Raw genomic sequence first — 17,912 nt, forward strand, 5'->3', positions numbered from 1 at the left:
ATGTCCCCTTAAACTTTTCACCTTTCATCCTTAACCAATTACTTCTAGTTGTAGTCCCACCTAAACTTAGTGGAAAACACCTGCTTGCATTTACCCTATCTATACCCCTCATAGTTTTGTATACCTCTATCAAATCTCCCCTCAATCATTTACAATCCTGGAAATAAAGTCTTAACCTATGCAAGCTTTGCATATAACGAAGGTTCTCCAGACCCGGCAACTTAACTTGTAAATTTTCTCTGTATTCTTTCAAACTTATTTACATAGGGAGGGCAGGAGAAGATGGCAGCACGATGCAGTGCGGGCGACCGCTCCGAAACGATATCGTATTTCTAAGTAGGTACAGTGCACAATCCTGATTTGATGGAGACGGACGTGAGAAGCACAGAGGAACATCTGGAGAAACTTCTGAAATGCCCGCTTTGCTGCCACTGCTACTGTGCAATCGAGAATCTCCGGAGGGGAAGACCGCAAATCCTCGGCTTTGCCTATTGCCTGTTGCTGGGGCCGGGGTCGAAGCGCTCAGCAGAGATGGTGCTCGGTGTCGGAGGCTCGAAGTTTTTGGATGGACTCAAGAGTCGGCTGTGGTCCAGCGCTTCCAGGGTGCTGCATCGGCAAGTTTGTGGTGCTGGAAGCTCGTGGCAGGGAGAGTTTTTCTTCCTTCTACCGTCTGAGTGAGATGATGGGACTTTCAAGAGACTTTGAGACTTTTTTTTTACCATGCCCATGGCCTGTTCTTTATCAAATTACAGTATTGCTTTGCACTGTTGTAACTATATGGTATAATTATGTGGTTTTTGTCAGTTTTTCAGTCTTGGTTTGTCTTGTGTTTCTGTGATATCATTTTGGAGGAACATTGTATTATTTCTTAATGCATGCATTACTAAATGACAATAAAAGAGGACTGTGTGTCCTCATAATCTAATCTACTGTAATCTTTCCTGTAGGTAGGTAACCAAAACTGCAGACAACAATCCAATTAGGCCTCACCAATGTCTTATACAACTTCAACATAGCATCCACTCTCCTGTACTCAATACATAAATTTATGAAGGTCAATGTGCCAAAAGCTTTCTTTATGACCCTATCTACCTAGGATGCCACTTTCAATGAATTATGGACGTGTATTCCCAGATCCCTTTGCCTTACCACACTCCTCAGTGACCTACTGTTCACTGTGTAAGACCTACCCTGGTTGGTCCTACCGAACTGCAAAACCTTTCACTTGTCTATTAAATTTCACCTACTACTTTTCATGGTCATGGAAAAGGCCATGATTGCTCACGTCATACGACATGGCACATAATGAATTACTGAATAGTACATATTCTTCAGGCGCCATTTTAAAAATAAGCTACCATGTTTGAAATTGCTGGATTTTAATCAAAAATGTAAATTATTGGCCCTAAAATTCATCCTAAGTATAAATGCTATTAGAGACATAAAGTCATAGACAAGTACAACACAGAAACAAGCCCTTTGGCCCATCTAGTTTGTGCCAAACCATTGACCTGCACTGGGACCAAAGTCCTCCATCCCCCTACCATCCATGTACCTATCCTAACTTCTCTTAAACGTTGAAATCAAGCTCACATGCATGACTTGTGCTGGCAGCTCATTCCACGCTCGCACAACCCTCTGAGTGAAGACATTTCCCCTCATGTTCTCCTTTCACCCTCAAATCATGACCTCCAGTTGTAGTCCCACCTAAACTTAGTGGAAAATGCCTGCTCGCATTTACCCTATCTATACCCCTCATAATTCTGTATATCTCTATCAAATCTCCCCTCAATCTTCTCCATTCCCAGGAATAAAGTCCTAACCTATTCAATCTTTCCTTATTACTCAGGTCCTCCAGACCCGGCAACATCCTTGTAAACTTTCTCTGTATTCTTTCAATTTTATTTACACCTTTACCACAGGTATGTGATTTGCATAATGAGATTTTAGAGAATTTTGTCACTGCAGCAGAATCATGTCTTTGAGGAAAGATTGCATATTTTGTGGTTCTGTTCCAAATAAATTAGGAGACTGAGATAGACCCAGATAGAATTGGGGGCAAAAATTCAGCTGGTGTAGACTTAATGGAAAGAAATGCACTTTTGTTTTTACCTGAGCTTGTGATATAGCTGAAATAGGTTTGTCCACAGATGGAGGCAGCGAAGTGTAAGTAGAATTATTATAGCTGATGTCATTTATTTCACCACCGACCGCCATTATCACCTAGGCCATTCCGAAACAGCAGGTAAACAAATCAAACATGTTAGTCAAATCCAAACATACACTGAATCTAATTTCAATATTTAACTGTATAATTTAACTTCAATCCTATTGTTTTTGATATTGGATAAAAAGTAATTTCGTATCCAGCTGGTTTTAGTTTTTCAAGTGATAACCTGACTGTCTCTGCTGTTGGATTCACTAGCCATATTGAAAAAATAATCTAAGATATATGATGATGATGATGACGTCGACTCAGGCCTGAGAGGCCAGCATCGGGTATTTTCACGCCTTACAAGGCACAGATCGGAAGGCTGTGCAGGGCGCCACTCCTCGCACAGATATTTTGCAGTATTTTTCTTTATTTTACGAGGTCGAGTTGTGAGGTCAACGCTCAACCGGGCATGGATGGAAAGCGCACTCAGGAGCGGCCCGACTGGATTCGAACCCAGGAACCTCCGTTCCGGAGTCTGGCGCTGACGTCACTGCGCCACCAGTCGATATATGATGAACACACCTAAAACACTGGAGAAACTCAGCAGATCAGGCAGCATCTATGGAAAAGAATTAACTGTCGACATTTTGGGTTGAGACCCTTCTTTGCGCCTGCCTGACCTGCTGATTTCTTCCAGCATTTTGTGTGTGTTCCCTTGGATTTCCAGCATCTGTAGACTTTCTCGTGTTTGTTAAAGATGTATGATGCTACAGTTCAACAACATGCTTCTTCAATGATATCAGACATGCTGCTCTCAGTCTAGGCACCACAGTTCAGGAAGGAGAGGATACATCCTTCGGGAAGAAGGACACACTACAGGTTCTTTAGAATAATATTGGGACAGAAAAGTAATTTATGAAGAAAAAGCTTGAAAACTGATCTTATATTTTCTTGATGGAGGGGTTATCTTGATTGAGGGATTATTTAACTGAGGAATTTCATTGATAAAGAGAAAACATGCTTTTAGTTTATTTGTTTAATAAAGAAGCATATACGCAATTTTAAAAATGGTCAATTAATAATAACACCAAAAAAATAGATCTTTATATAAAGCAACACACACAAAATGCTGGCAGAACTCAGTGGGTCAGGCAGCATCTATGGAAATGAATATAACAGTCGATGTTTTGGGCCGTGACCCTGCATCAGGACTGGAAAGGAAGGAGAAAAATACCAGAGAGAAAAGGTGGGGAGAGGGGAAAGAGGTTAGCTGGAAAATGATAGGTGAAGGCAGGAGAGCAGGAAAGGTAAAGGGCTGGATTGGAAGGAATCTGATAGGAGAGGAGAGTGGACTATAGGTGAAAGCGAAAGAAGGGGGGGCCCCAGGGGGAAGTAATAGGCAGGTGAAAAGAATTAAAAGGTTAGAATGGGTTTTAGAGAAAGGGGTGAGGTGGAATTTGTTTACTGGAAGGAGGAATCGACATTCATGCCATCAAGTTGAAAGCTACCCAGATGGAATATGAGGTGTTGCTCCTCCACCCTGATGGTGACCTCATTTTGGCACAAAGGAGGCCATGGACTGACATGTCCAAACAGGAATGGGGATCGGAATTAAAATGTTTGGCCACTGGGAAGTTTCTGGAGCAGAGGGTTTTTTTTGTAAATCTAAAATACTGTTCCAAAACTATTGGTATTAGATTAATTAAACATCTCCAAATGGAATTTTCTTATGTAAACTTTCTGAACAGAAAATAATCAAGGCATGTAATGGAGGTGAATACATCAATCAGCCATGATCTAACTGAATAGTGAAACAGGACTCTCCTTACTCTTAACAAGGCTTTAACCTGACCCTATTCTTTCCTTCTAGGTTTCTAAGATGTATGTACTATAAAATCCAGTATAGTTTAATTCCACTATAAATAAAGAGGTCTATAAAGTTAACGTACATCTTGTGAGATATACAGTATCTACTTGGACAGTTGCAGCCTGACAATTCTGTTTTTGTAACAATAATTACAGTGGTATCTGATAAACTAATGGCAAACAATCACCATCACCAACCAAATGATTAAATTGAAATAAAAACATTTGTTCTGAAAGCAGTTGGTAATACAATGTTCACTTGATTGTCTTCAATAGTCTCTTCATATTTTACCGCTGATTGCTCAACTGCCCGAGGCTCATTGGAAGGAATTTCCTTTGATCCAAACACGGGATTTTCGAATGTGACTGGTTGTTTTCCTTCCTTGTCGATAACATTTTCATACTGTGACAAAAGAGCATTCTTTCAGATTCAATACAGCAACCGAGCCACTGTTCCTTCTAAGCTGCGTGGGTGTGGGGCTGCACGGTACCCAAAATACTCTCACGCATATAGCCTTTGTTGTCCCGCAGCTGGAATTTTCTTTTATACAATTTAATATTATTTTGAAATTATGTTAATATGATTTTGAAATCTATTATTTGTGAAATACCTTGTAATTAATTACATTTATGAATAAAATCCATATATTTTCTAAATAAATATACCACAACCTTACCTTTGAAGTATTTTAAAGCTTCAATGTATTCACATAGTTACAGTTCAAGTTACAACACTGTTACAAATTGTAACAATAAACACACAATGGAAGTCAGTAGCTCATTGTTAATGAACCGTCAGCCCACTGAACGATGATGCTGTCTAGTCAAAATATTCTACTTTTGCTAATGTCAGTTCTTTTGATTGCCTGAAATTGTTGACTTTTGTTGTGAGTTGTAGTTTGTGTTTGAGGTGCATATTTCGAAAAAACATTTACAGTGCTGTACAGTTTTCAGGAGCAAATTTCCTGCTCAGAGCAATATTTGATCTGCATAGTTAATTTAAAAAAATTAGAGGGAATGTTCAACTCAGAACAGTGCAAAACAGTTAGTAATCCGGAGCTGGATGCAAACTGGTTATAAGGTACATAATGTTCATCTTACCACAGGCATTGCTCCACCAATAGCGGAATCTATGTCAATGGCAGAAGTATCATTGTACACTCTGTCATCCATTCCAGATCTAAATGTAACACCATTTCCATTAGGTTTGGAAGCATTGCTTAACCTTTGTGAAGAAACAAAAATCTGGTCATTTATGAATTAAATAACGAAAATTAAATTTCCCTATGCAAAGGAAAGTCGGGGTTAGAGGGAGAAACACAACTATTAACAAAGCAGGCATAAACAATAACTTATTCCTGGATTTTAAAAATAATTTTGCTGTGCTTTGTGGCCTGTATAAAGTTATGCTGCTATACTTCTTGATTACAGTTATCATTTCCAGATGGGTGAGTTGTGTTGTGTAAAATTTATTAGAACAATTTTTACAAAATAAAGTTACAGAAAAGAACATTTACCAATCTGAACAGTTGAAGATCAAGGGCTAAAAGAAAACAATTCAGTTAGTAAGATTGTGATCAATACTAATATAACTTTGCCCCTAGTTGATCCCACTGTTGTTATATACCTCCTTCACTTCACTCAGAAATTCATGCAGAACTGTACAAATATGTCACCTTGAAAGCTTGGGGAAAGCTGGCAGAATTGAGCCTGTGCGCCTGTAATTCAGGAATGCTCCTCCAGCAGCTAGTGCTCCCAGCATTAGGATGACAATTAATAAGGCTACTGTTGCTGTAATGAAAGAAAAATATAAGCATTTTTATATCACATGACCATCAAACATGATAAAGAAACCACAACTCAAAGGATCAATCTGTACCATTCTGGAATGCTTTAGGAATGGATATCAGGCACTTGATGTGGATTAAGAATTAAACTTACTGAGTTACTTCTCATGACTTATACCGAACACTTCCACTCATCAAAGTTCAGTTTGAATTGAATACCAAAGTAAGATGGTATGCCGTTATACAGAACATTGGCTTGAATACTGCATACAGTATCACTCTCTTTATTAACGAGAGAAAGTTAATGCTTTGGAAGCAGTTCAGTGAAAATTTACTAGGGTAATATCTGGAATGGAATGGTTGGATTACGGGGAAAAGTTAGAGCAGGTGGGAATCCTGAGCTAAAGGCTTGGTTTGTATCCTATAGAGCTTGAAGAATGACAGGTGACTTGACAGAAGCAGGTTCTGGGAGTTCACTGAATTGATGAGGAGATGTTTACTCTTATAGGAAAATTTAGAACTCTGAACTAGTATTGGAAAATAAAGGGTACCCTAATTTAAGATGGAGGTAAGGGAAACTTTTACATTTTAATGGGTCATATGTCCATTGTACTTCCAAGAGGACCACAAGCTTTTCGTAGGGTTTGGAAGCTTGCATGCCTCGATGACCCAGAGAGCTACGTTGGTTAGAGTCAGGGCTTTAAGCTTTGGCTCTTGGTAGGGTCTGCAATGTCAAACAGCTCACAGGGTAGAGACCAGACTAAGAGTGGTCCACTGGTCCTCCAGGTTCGGTGGGTTCAACTCACAGCAGCAAACCTGACCAGTCAGAAACAAATCGTTACAGAAACAGCAATGAAGAATCCTCCTATATCTGTGTGCGATGGTATGGACAGGTGGAGATGGAGGACCTTCATCGCTGCCCTAAACGCCAAAGGCATAATGGGAAGCAAGTAAGTAAATGCCTATTGAAGGGTGCTGGAAGCAGGAGTCTTATAAAATGTTTAAAGCAGAGGTAGATAATTAATAATTATGGGGTTGAAAATAGAAGAATGCAGTGTTACAATTAGCCATTATGCTGAGAGGCTGAACGGCCTTCACAAGCTGTCAATTTGTATGTTCACATATACCCAGGATGTTGGCACAATGCTTAAAAATATGACAAAATAATTTCAGTCATTTCCCAGGGAAACAAAACTTAAAGTAAAAATAATCTAATTTTGTTTCCTTTGCTCACTATGGGCAAAAATCATAAATATAACATTAATTTCACAACAAATAGCAAACACAAATTTTCAGTCCTTGTTTATTTACCTGCAGTGATGGCTTTTTGAAACCAATGAGAATCATTCAACATTTGCTGTGTGACCAGAGTTATTTATTTATTTCGTGATATGGTGCTGAGCAGGCCCTCTGAGCAGTGCTCCTGCAGCAACCTGGGACAAACCCAGTTAACCTACCCGGTAGGTCTGTGCACTGTGGGAGGAAACCAGAGGACCCAGAGTAGACCCACACATTCCACGGCGAGGACGTACACAGACTTCTTACAGAGTAGCGGTGGGACTGGAACTCCAAACCCCAGTACGCCTGAAGCTGTAATAGCGTTGCATCAACTGCTACACTATCATGGCGCTCATTAAAACAAAAGCTACCTTTATTGAAAAGCTGGAGTAGTTTCACTGGGCTACTGAATGTTTTAATTAACTGAATTTATGTTTAAAAAATAATTACCTTTTGGATGATGTGACCCCTGGGATTTTGCAAATTGACAATAATATCCTGTATATCCGTAAGAACATCTGCAGAAAAGATAATGTGTAGTATTTCAGACTTCTCCTTTTTGACAAGAGGAGCACTTTCCCAACTTATCTCGTCTGTTAGATAATTAATTTTCCAATATTAATAGTTTGTTGCGATATGTAAATAGTTTTGTTAAAACACTAAGTTGAGCAATTTTGCTTACACACATATTTAGTAGGTAAGTAGTTATTTCATAATGTTTCATTTATATTTGCCAAAGCAAACACTTAATAATTGTATGACAATTAATCTATTTTCAAATATATCATGCATAATTTATGTTTCTTTTCTAATTCTTGCAAGATTGGGGGTGTAAAGAACAATGAGGAAGACAGAGCTTGCAGCAGAATCTGGACTAGCTGGAAAAATGGCAGATGGAGTTTAATGCAGACAAGTACGATTTCCGTTGGCCCAAGCAGGGTAGGTGTTACACAGTGAACGTAGGGCACTGAGGAGTGTGTGAGAACAAAGGGATCTGGGACTACAGGTCCATAATTCATTTTAAGTGGTGTCAATCAATCAGATATTCTCTACAGTTTGCTCTACTGAAATTTTCACTTGCGACTTTTACAGTTTGCTCTGGAGCTTGCTGGATTCTGACTTCTCATTTTTAAAACTATGTCCAATAATTGAAAAGGCATTAAAGAGCTCACTCTCATAGACATTACTTCCCATCCTCTGCCACCATGATCCAAAGAGGCTTATACTCTAATATCCACTAATGCCTCACTGGCTAAAGTTCAAATTCCATTCTCACTGGATAGGAGTTAATATGATCAGTAAAACGTACATTATTGATCAGTGATTGCTAGAATTAAAACAAAAACAATGAGTATACTGATCAGCATATTGTACCTGAAAACAGATAGTTCTGCAATTATTAAAATCTTGCTTGTGCATTTAAAACAGAAACTTTGTAAGTGGGCTAATTAATTGAGCAGCAAATCATAAACATAATAAATTCTACAGATGCTGGAAATCTAGAGCAAAACACAAAATGCTGGAGAACTCAGCAGTTCAGGTAGCATCTATGGAAAAGAATAAACAGTTGACATTTCAGGCCAAGTCCCTGAAGCCTCTAAATGTCAACTGTTTACTCATTTTCATAGGCTTGAATTAATTGAGCATACCTGCTGAATTCATAAATGAAAGGAGTTCCACATTCATCATTTTGACAATTTGCATTGATCTGTGAATAATGTTAAAGTTAGAATCCTTTCTATGCCTCCACTCATGTTTGGAGTGTTTTACCAATAAAGGACAAAGTTTTTATCACATTAAACATATCTTTAAACTCCCTAGAGGAGAGAAAAAAAAAATCAGAGGAGGCAGTGATTTCCTGACCAGCAATGTTTGGTGGCATCCAATTGGGAATTAAGTTCGAATTTTAAAGATATGAAGTAAGGAATTTTGAAATGCACAAGTGTAAAAACAGTGTTTCAAGAAGAGGGTGAATGTATTTATTTAATGGGACACAGTGCAGAACAGGTCCTTATGGCCCTTGGAGCCGCGCCACTCAGCAATCCTCCAATTTAACCCTAGCCTAATCTCATGACATTTTATAATGACCAATTAACCTACCAGCCGGTACACTCTTGGACTATGGGTTGAAACCGGAGTACTGGAGGAAACTCATGTGGTCACTTTGAGTGACATACAAACTCCTTATAGGCAACAGCAGGAGTTAAACCTGGATCACTGGTACTGTAATGCATTGTGCTAATCACTACTCTATTGTTCCACCCTGTGAAAGGTAAGAATCTGGTCATGTAGGCCAGCGGTCCCCAACCACCAGGCTGCGGACTGGTACCGGGCCGCGGACCGGTACCGGGCCGCGGACCGGTACCGGGCCGCAGAGCATGCGCTACTGGGCCGCGAGGAAGCGATATGATTTGGCGATATGAGTCAGCTGCACCTTTCCTCATTCCCTGTCCCGGCCACTGATCAGCCATTACGCATGCGTGGTCATGGTCCGCACGTCATCCGTGTCAGGGCGGGAAGGCGATCAACTCCTCGAGCTTGCAAATGACGATGGGCTGAAAAGTATGTTTGATATAACATCTCTGTCGGCATTTCGGATCAAAGTCAAGGCTAAATATCCTGAGATAGCCACGAAAGCACTGAAAACGTTGCTTCCATTTCCAACATTTTTCTGCGAAGCGGAGTTTTCTGCAATGAATTCAACGAAAACTAAACTGCGGAATAGACTGGGCATCAGAGATGCCCTTCGACTATCGCTGTCTCCCATCACCCCTCGATAGGACGTTGTTGTTGCAGGGAAACAAGCCCAGGACTCCCACTGATTCAGCGATATTGGTGCGTGGCAATGATTTTATATATTTATACGGGGAAAATATGTGCTGTGTGTTTAATATCCAAATGTTACTTAAAATGTTATGATGCTATTGACTTATAAGTGACCTATATAACCGTATAACAACTACAGCACGGAAACAGGCCATCTCGGCCTTTCTAGTCCGTGCCGAACGCTACTCTCACCCTCTGACCTGCACTCAGCCTATAGTCCTCCATTCCTTTCCTGTCCATATACCTATCCAATTTTTCTTTAAATGATCATATTGAGCCTGCTTCTGCCACTTCTACTGGAAGTTCGTTCAACACTTACTTCAAGTTCCCCTGATAATTGGCTTATCATTATATTCATGCGAGGAAAATATGCGCCCTGTGTTTAATATTAAATTCGTTAGATAAACCCTTTTAGAAACAAAATTGAGTATATTACCCGCTTATCACTTATATTCCGGTAGTGATTAACACCCACCCCCACGAACAGAATCGCCAAAAAAGATTTGCTGGGGAGCGGGGGGGGGGGAAATCAGCAAGTAACGATGCGCATGCGCATTGGTGCCCACGCAAGGCTTCATGGTCATTGTAGTCTTTTGGGTAAACAACGTATTTGGCTGCTACCATTGTCTGTTGGCAACGCTACCACCCCACCACCCGCCCCCCCCGGGTCAGCCGGTCCGCAAGAATATTGTCAATATTAAACCAGTCCGCAGTGCCAAAAAGGTTGGGGACCCCTGATGTAGGCAAGCAAACATCAGCCCAGGTATAAACTCTATTGTGCTTTCTTGGAGTCTGTAGTTTGCAACTTACTTGCATGTTGTGCTATTTCTTTCAAAGTAACATGTTCCTTCATTCCTACACTTGCAAGCAAGTGGCATGGTTGGTTCTGGCTCCAGTGCTACAGAAATAAGCAAAAATACAGTGAAAAAAACAATAAAACAATCTCCTCAATAATAGATCCAAATCCTTCCAGTTACAGGTTGCTGTGGGATACGGTCTCAAAATCTGTCTGCATCCTACTTTCATTACACAATAATAAATATTTTGGAAAAATTATATCAAAAACATGTTACTGATGCATTGTGAATGTGCTTCTAATATAGTGGTTCCCTATGGACCCCTCAGTTCATGGTAAGGCTTCATGACATAAAAAAATGTTGGGAACCCCGGGCAGTGGGACACAGGAGGGGAAAAAGGATCAGCCATGATAGAATGGCACAGCAGACTAGATGGGCCAAATGGCCTAATTCTGCTCCTATGTCTTATGGTCTTAATAGCAGCTGATTTCACCAGACCAGATAAAGAAAAACTCTGAGACTGAGAGCAAGACCCAGTGACCAACAGGTTACAAAAAATTCAGACCACACGAGCCATGGAATATAAATATCCAAAGAAAGACTTGATATTCAATAGTAGTAACACTGTGGGATCACTACTGACCAGAATAAGAGCGAGAGAAGCCATATAAAATACCGTGGTAACAATATCACCTCAGGCTATACTGAGGCAATAATTCACTTCTTCAACCTCCTTATCATTATCTGCTGGTAAGAAGACAGGAGTGTGATGGAAATTCTTCATGAGCCTGTTACAGAAAATATATTGCCATCATTGGAAATTCAATCCTTCACTCTATTATGAGTTAACCTTCACCACATGAACATTCTACCCTAATGTTTGAAATGGACAAGTCTCTACAAAATTTTGGTGAACTTTATTTAAAATAGGTAGATCTTAAAGTTGCCAGTGCTAGGGGTGTGTGTTTAGTGCATACCTGTGTTAGAAAGTGGGTTATGACCAAAGGAAAATTGGCTGGAGTTGCTTAGCACTTTAATGCAAGGGTGTTTATTAGGTGCATCAAAATCAAACACAAATATTAGCGAAAATAGTTAAAACTGCCAACATTTACAAAAAGCTAGCTACCAGACAGCACAATAATAGCTTTGTACTTATTCTTGTCCAGTGTGAACTGCTGGCAACCCCTTATCTCTTCCTCAGCCCCCATCTCTCATACTGAGTGCAAAGATCTGTTTTTAAGGCACTAGGACATACCATCTTTAATTACCAACGAAGTTTACTTAAGACTACACATGAAATAGAATATGATGTACCCCACAATGTATTTACAATTATATTACAAAATAAACAGAAATATCTACCTTAAATACAATATACAAATAATGTGTATACACATTAACATATCCCTATTACTAAAGAAATGGAATATTGTACCATGTGTGGTGGGAAAGACACCATAAAACCAACCCCAGCACATCAGCTTGGTTTAGGATGCAGAAGACGCCACGTAACTGCTGGGAAATGGCAGAACGCTCAACACAACTGCACACTTATAGCTAAGCACAAATAAAGAATAAATTCAAAATAAACTTTGTTGTCTGACTCTGAATGTATGCAGCAATGTGGAGTGGAACCAGTGGGATTATACTGGGGAAGACATGATGAGAATGTACCGGGGAAGACATTGAAGTGCGTACACTCAGCACAATGACAGCAGAATGACAAGGCAGTGTTTGTCTGTGGGTGAATGTGTGTGTAAGGAATGTGTTTGCCAAGTGCTCTCCGCCTCAACCTGATTAAAATGAAACCAGATAATGATAATATTTATAAAGACTCAGCTACAGAATTATAGGCAACTTTAAGCTCCGCGCTTCAGTAACACATATACCTCAGTGAAGATTACCAGGATATTAATAGGCATAAGGGAGTTTTGTGGAGATGATGAAAACTTCAAGACTGTTCTTGGAAGAAAGAATTTTAAACAAAAAGTCAGCACAGGTTGATTGGACCAAGTGGCGTTTGCCTGTCATGCAACTATTTTCCATAGGTGGCAGTGGTTCATGAAAATGGAGGAATGTTAGCTTGACAAGGTCAAAAAAAGGATAAGTAATTGATCCCTGTAAATTTATCAGTGCCTCCACTCCCCGAGGATATTGTGGTGAGTGAGGCTCCTGTCCCCATTCTAACCACATTCGAGTACAGCACCCTTGGGAGTGTCCTGACCAGATGTATCACTGAGTGGTAGGGGAATTGGAAGGTAGCTGACTGACTGCAAACTGTAACCCACAAATCCATAACCCACATATGCCAGGTCAGGAGGACCTGAGTTAGAAGGAAAGATTGAACAGGTTAGGACTGTATTCTTTATAACATAGAAGATTGAGAGGATATTTGACAGAGGATACAAAATTTTGAGGAGTATAGATGGAGTAAATGCAAGCAGGCATTTACTGAGGTTAGGTGGGACTACAACTAGAGGTCACAGAAAGGGTGAAAGGTGGCAAGTTCAAAGGGAACATGAGGGGAAACTTCTACACTCAGAGGGTCGTGAGAGTGTGAAATGAGCTGCCAGCATAAGTGGTGCATGCAAGCTGGCTTTCAACTTTAGAGAGAAGTTTGGATAGATACGTGGATGGTCAGGGTATGGAGGGCTATGGTCCCAGTACAGGTCAATGACAATAGGCAGTTTAAATGGTTTTCAGCATGGACTAGATGGGCCAAAGGGCTTGTTTCTGTGCTGTACTTCTCTAACCCATCCCTTAGTGCTTGGTTGGAATCTGGAAGATGCAGTTGTGGGAATTGTTTTTTAAATCCTCTCTCAACAATAGCTGCATCTGAAGTTTTGTTTTTGAATGTTTGTGTTAAAATGGAGGGAGGAGAAGATGGCGACGCGACGCAGCGTGCGCGGCCGCTTCGGTGATGATGTCTGTTATTTGTCAAGTAGGGGGCCGTGCACAATTCTGATTTGATGGAGACAGACGTGAGAGCACGGAGGAACATCTGCAGAAACTTCTGAAATGCCCGCTTCACTGCCGCTGTTACTGTGTGGTCTGGAATCTCCGGAGAAGGCCCCGAATCCTCGGCTTTGCTTGTTTCGGCGGCCGGGCGAGGTCAAAGGCACTCGGCAGAGGATGGCGCTCGGAAGGCTGTATCGGAGGGCCTGGTCGGAGGCTCGAAGTTTTCCGACAGACTGACTCAGTGTCGGCTGTGGTTGGGTGCTTCCAATGCATCGGCAGTTGTCGGTACCTGGAGGTTTATGGCAGGGAGTTTCTCCTTTTGCCGCCTGCTATCGGGGACTTGAGAGTCGATCGACTCTGGACTTTGAGACTTTTTTTTACCGTGTCCATGGTCTGTTCTTTATCAAATTATGGTACTGTTTTGCACTGCTGTAACTATATGTTATAATTATGTGGTTCTGTCAGTGTTAGTCTTTGGTTTGTCCTGTTTTTCTGTGATATCACTCTGGAGGAACATTGTATCATTTCTTAATGCATGCATGCATTTCTAGATGACAATAAACGAGGACTGAGTGTTTGCATAATCTAAAAAAATCACAAATGTTCTCAGTGAGAGTCACCATTGGTTGGGGTCGACCACAGATGTTGCATCCCAGCTGTCTGCATGATATGCACACAATATGGAGAGCAAGCAGATACCCATGTAGAAGGCTCTCCCTCTCCACACAGTTGATAAATCCAAAGGAATGGCAGAGATCGATACAGTCTGGTACCAGTGGCATCACAGGCGTTGCCAGTCAGCCTTGAAATCAATGTAGGGCTGCCTTAGGGATTCCAGTGCCGGATTTTTTCTTTCAGGTTTACTCCCAAAGACTTCCCCATGAATGCGTATAGACACAAGGCAGTGGAGGTTGGAGATCGTTGTTTTTTCTCCTGACAACCACAGCTGGCGAGCTCCATCAGCCCAAAGCAACCGGCTTTAAGGTGCCAGCAACCCTCCTTTGCCCTTTGTCAGTAGAAACAACTCCACTGGTCCTAGTAGCTAAGCCACACGTGAGGGCCAGGAGCTGGACTTGGTTGTTAGAGGCTATTAGAGATGTACACCATCGTAAATAATTAACAGGTTCTGGGAGAACATCCCCATTACCACCCATGGCAGGCATCTGATCAGATAAAAATTTTTAATGCTAAAACACACTACAATCAGGTCTAACCTGTAAAAGCAACACACACAAAATGCTGCAGGATCTCAGCATGTCAAGCAGAATTTATGGAAATTAACAAACAGTCGACGATCAGACCAAGGCACTTTTTCAGGACTGAAAAGGAAGGGGGCAGACACCAGAATAAAAAGGTGAGGAGGGGGCAGGGGAAAGAGGGTAGCTGAAAGGTGATAGGAGAAATCAGATGGATGGGAAAGATTAAGGGCTAGAGAAGAAGGAATCTGATAAGAGAGGAGAGTGGACGACAGGAGAAAAGGAAGGAGGAGGCAGCCCGGGGGGTGACTATTAATCTGTAATAGGCAGGTGAGAAGAGGTAAAGGCCAGAGTGGGGAACAGAAGAGAGAGGGAGAGAAAAATACTGTAAGGAATAATCAATACTCATGCCATCAGGTTGGAGGCTATCCAGGCAGAATATAAGCTGTTGCTCCTCCACCCTGAGGGTAAAAGGCCTGATTTAGAAAAATAGTTACTATTTTTTAATAGATTTCCATATTTCTGGGAGATTGACATCCCGCATTCAATTCCCACTCTAGCACTGAAGGTTCGAACAAGGTCCTCCAGTTTTTCAGGCAGATTTTATTAGAAATCAGAAGAAAAGCTAGAGTTTTTTGGGACCATTAGGGATTCAGGAGCGATGGAATTATGTGAATATAGCAGATATTAATTCACATGAGAACTGGTCTTGTGTTTGCAATGTAAACTGCAAGAAGTTTTAAGTTTGAAGTTAAAAGGACAGACCTCACAGACCTCAGACTGGTGACCCGCAGTAGGGGGCTGGCTACTCAAGAGATATGGCTTGCAAAGTGAAATACACCTTAGATGAAATGACAGAATGAAATTCAAGTTTGTCTTGAAGATTCCCAATCATCCAGGTCATTGTATATCAAGCAGTAGAAAATCAAGGCAACTGCACTTGCTGTGTTGTCCAGAAGAGGTTTCACCACTCATCCAAGAGGCTTCTTCCGTTCTGATCCATGGTGGATAGTTATAAACTTCCGACTTATAAACTTTGTGAATTGTTTAAAGGTACAGTCAGCCCTCCTTATCCGTGAGTTCCGCATGTGTGAATTCAACCAACCGCGAATCGAGAAAACCCGGAAGTGCTCTTCCAGCACTTGCTGTTTGAGCACATACAGACTTTTTTTCCTTGTCATTATTCCGTGAACAATGCAGTATAACAACTATTTTACAGAGTATGTACATTGTATTAGGTATTATAAGAAATCTAGAGATGATTTAAAGTATACGGGAGGATGTGCGTAGGTTATCATGGATCGGTATCGAAAAAAAACTAATGTTCTCTTACTAAGTAAGTCGGAACAGATACATCCAGTACTATTTGGCGTCAGTTAGTCAAACGTTTGTCTCAGTATAATATATATTTTACCTTTCTATGCATATAAAACACTTAAGAAACATTATGTTTCAGCGCCCGGCTCGGGAACGGGAGTTCCTGAGTTCGATCCAGTGAGAGATTGCTCCTGAACACGCTCTCTATCCGTGCCGGGTTGATGTAGAGGATCAAAAACTCAAAACCCCAAAACTCAATAATTAAACCACTGCATTGCTTAGTAATAATTGTAGCTTTAATCTGGCAGGGCCTTTGGGGTCAAAGCAACACTCACAACATGCTGGAGGAACTCAGCAGGTCGGGCAGCATCCATGGAAACGATCAGTCAACGTTTCGGGCCGGAACTCTTCGTGAGGACTGAAGAGGGAAGGGGCAGAGGCCCTATAAAGGAGGTGGGGGGAGGATGGGAAGGAGAAGGCTGGTAGGTTCCAGGTGAAAAACCAGTAAGGGGAAAGATAAAGGGGTGGGGGAGGGAAAGCAGGGAGGTGATAGGCAGGAAAGATGAAGAAGGAATAGGGGAAAATTCAATGGGTAGTAGAAGGAGGCAGAACCATGAGGAAGGTGATAGGCAGCTGGGGGAGGGGGCAGAGTAAAATAGGGATAGAGGAAGGGAGAAGGAGGGAATTACCAGAAGTTGGAGAATTCCATGTTCATACCAAGGGGCTGGAGACTACCTAGATAGTATATGAGGTGTTGCTCCTCCAACTTGAGTTTAGCCTCATGACGGCAGTAGAGGAGGCCATGTATGGACATATCTGAATGGGAATGGGAAGCAGAGTTGAAGTGGGTGGCTACTGGGAGATCCTGTCTGTTGTGGCGGACGGAGCGGAGGTGCTTGACGAAGCGGTCCCCCAATCTGCGTCGGGTTTCACCGATGTAGAGGAGGCTGCACCGGGAGCACCGGATGCAATAGATGACCCCAACAGACTCACAAGTGAAGAGTTGCCTCACCTGGAAGGACTGTTTGGGGCCCTGAATGGTGGCAAGAGAGGAGGTGTAGGGACAGGTGTAGCAGTTACGCTTACAGGGAAAAGTGCCGGGTGGGAGATCCGTGGGGAGGGACGTGTGGATCAGAGAGTCGCAGAGGGACTGTTCCCCGCTCATTTTATCCTTTAAAATTGTTCCTATCATTGACCGACTGTAGCCTAACGCTTTTCCAATGACCGATGGCGTTTCATCTCTTTCTGATCGCTTTATTATTTCCACTTTATTTTCAATCGTGATCGTGATTATTTTCATGAACAGAAACACTGCGGATTCAGAACTCTGCCGCTGGGTCCTAATGCCCACAGCATTGAGACAGGTTGAATAAGGGACTTGAGCATCCTCTAGGGGTCCCGGAACCAATCCCTTGCGGATAAGGAGGGCTGACTGTATAGCAATCACATGAGGGTTGTTAAGAGTTGTAGAGGTAATGGGAGGGCCTTTAGTCTTATCTTTGCATGAATGGATGTGTGAACTGTTGTGGAGATGCCAGAGTAGATGTGTTAGGACTACAGTGTAAGTAGCTGATAGGTGGTGTTGTACTCCACCCCCTCTGTTCATGGATGGGTTTCCAGTTTGACAAAGATGGCTTCTGTAACCCCTCTCTCAAACCACCTGTCCTCCCTGTCCAAAATGTGCACATTGTTATCATCAAAGGAGTGTCCCTTGACCTTTAGGAGTTGTTGT

General features: G+C 41.6%; 1 protein-coding gene across 1 annotated transcript in view; it reads right to left on the minus strand.

Annotated features, from left to right (window-relative positions):
- The window catches only part of lrp2a (low density lipoprotein receptor-related protein 2a), a 405,821-nt gene that overhangs the window by 13,988 nt on the left and 373,921 nt on the right, over positions 1-17,912 (minus strand). The window contains exons 69-74 of the mRNA XM_072259785.1: positions 10,723-10,810; positions 7,537-7,604; positions 5,698-5,812; positions 5,123-5,246; positions 4,314-4,424; positions 2,113-2,223 (exon numbers count right to left, since the gene is read on the minus strand). Coding sequence (XP_072115886.1) covers positions 2,113-2,223; positions 4,314-4,424; positions 5,123-5,246; positions 5,698-5,812; positions 7,537-7,604; positions 10,723-10,810 — 617 coding nt within the window. The remainder of the gene's footprint in view (positions 1-2,112; positions 2,224-4,313; positions 4,425-5,122; positions 5,247-5,697; positions 5,813-7,536; positions 7,605-10,722; positions 10,811-17,912) is intronic.

Source organism: Mobula birostris, chromosome 6 (genome assembly GCF_030028105.1).
Source record: "Mobula birostris isolate sMobBir1 chromosome 6, sMobBir1.hap1, whole genome shotgun sequence".
In the NCBI taxonomy this organism is placed as follows: domain Eukaryota; kingdom Metazoa; phylum Chordata; class Chondrichthyes; order Myliobatiformes; family Myliobatidae; genus Mobula; species Mobula birostris.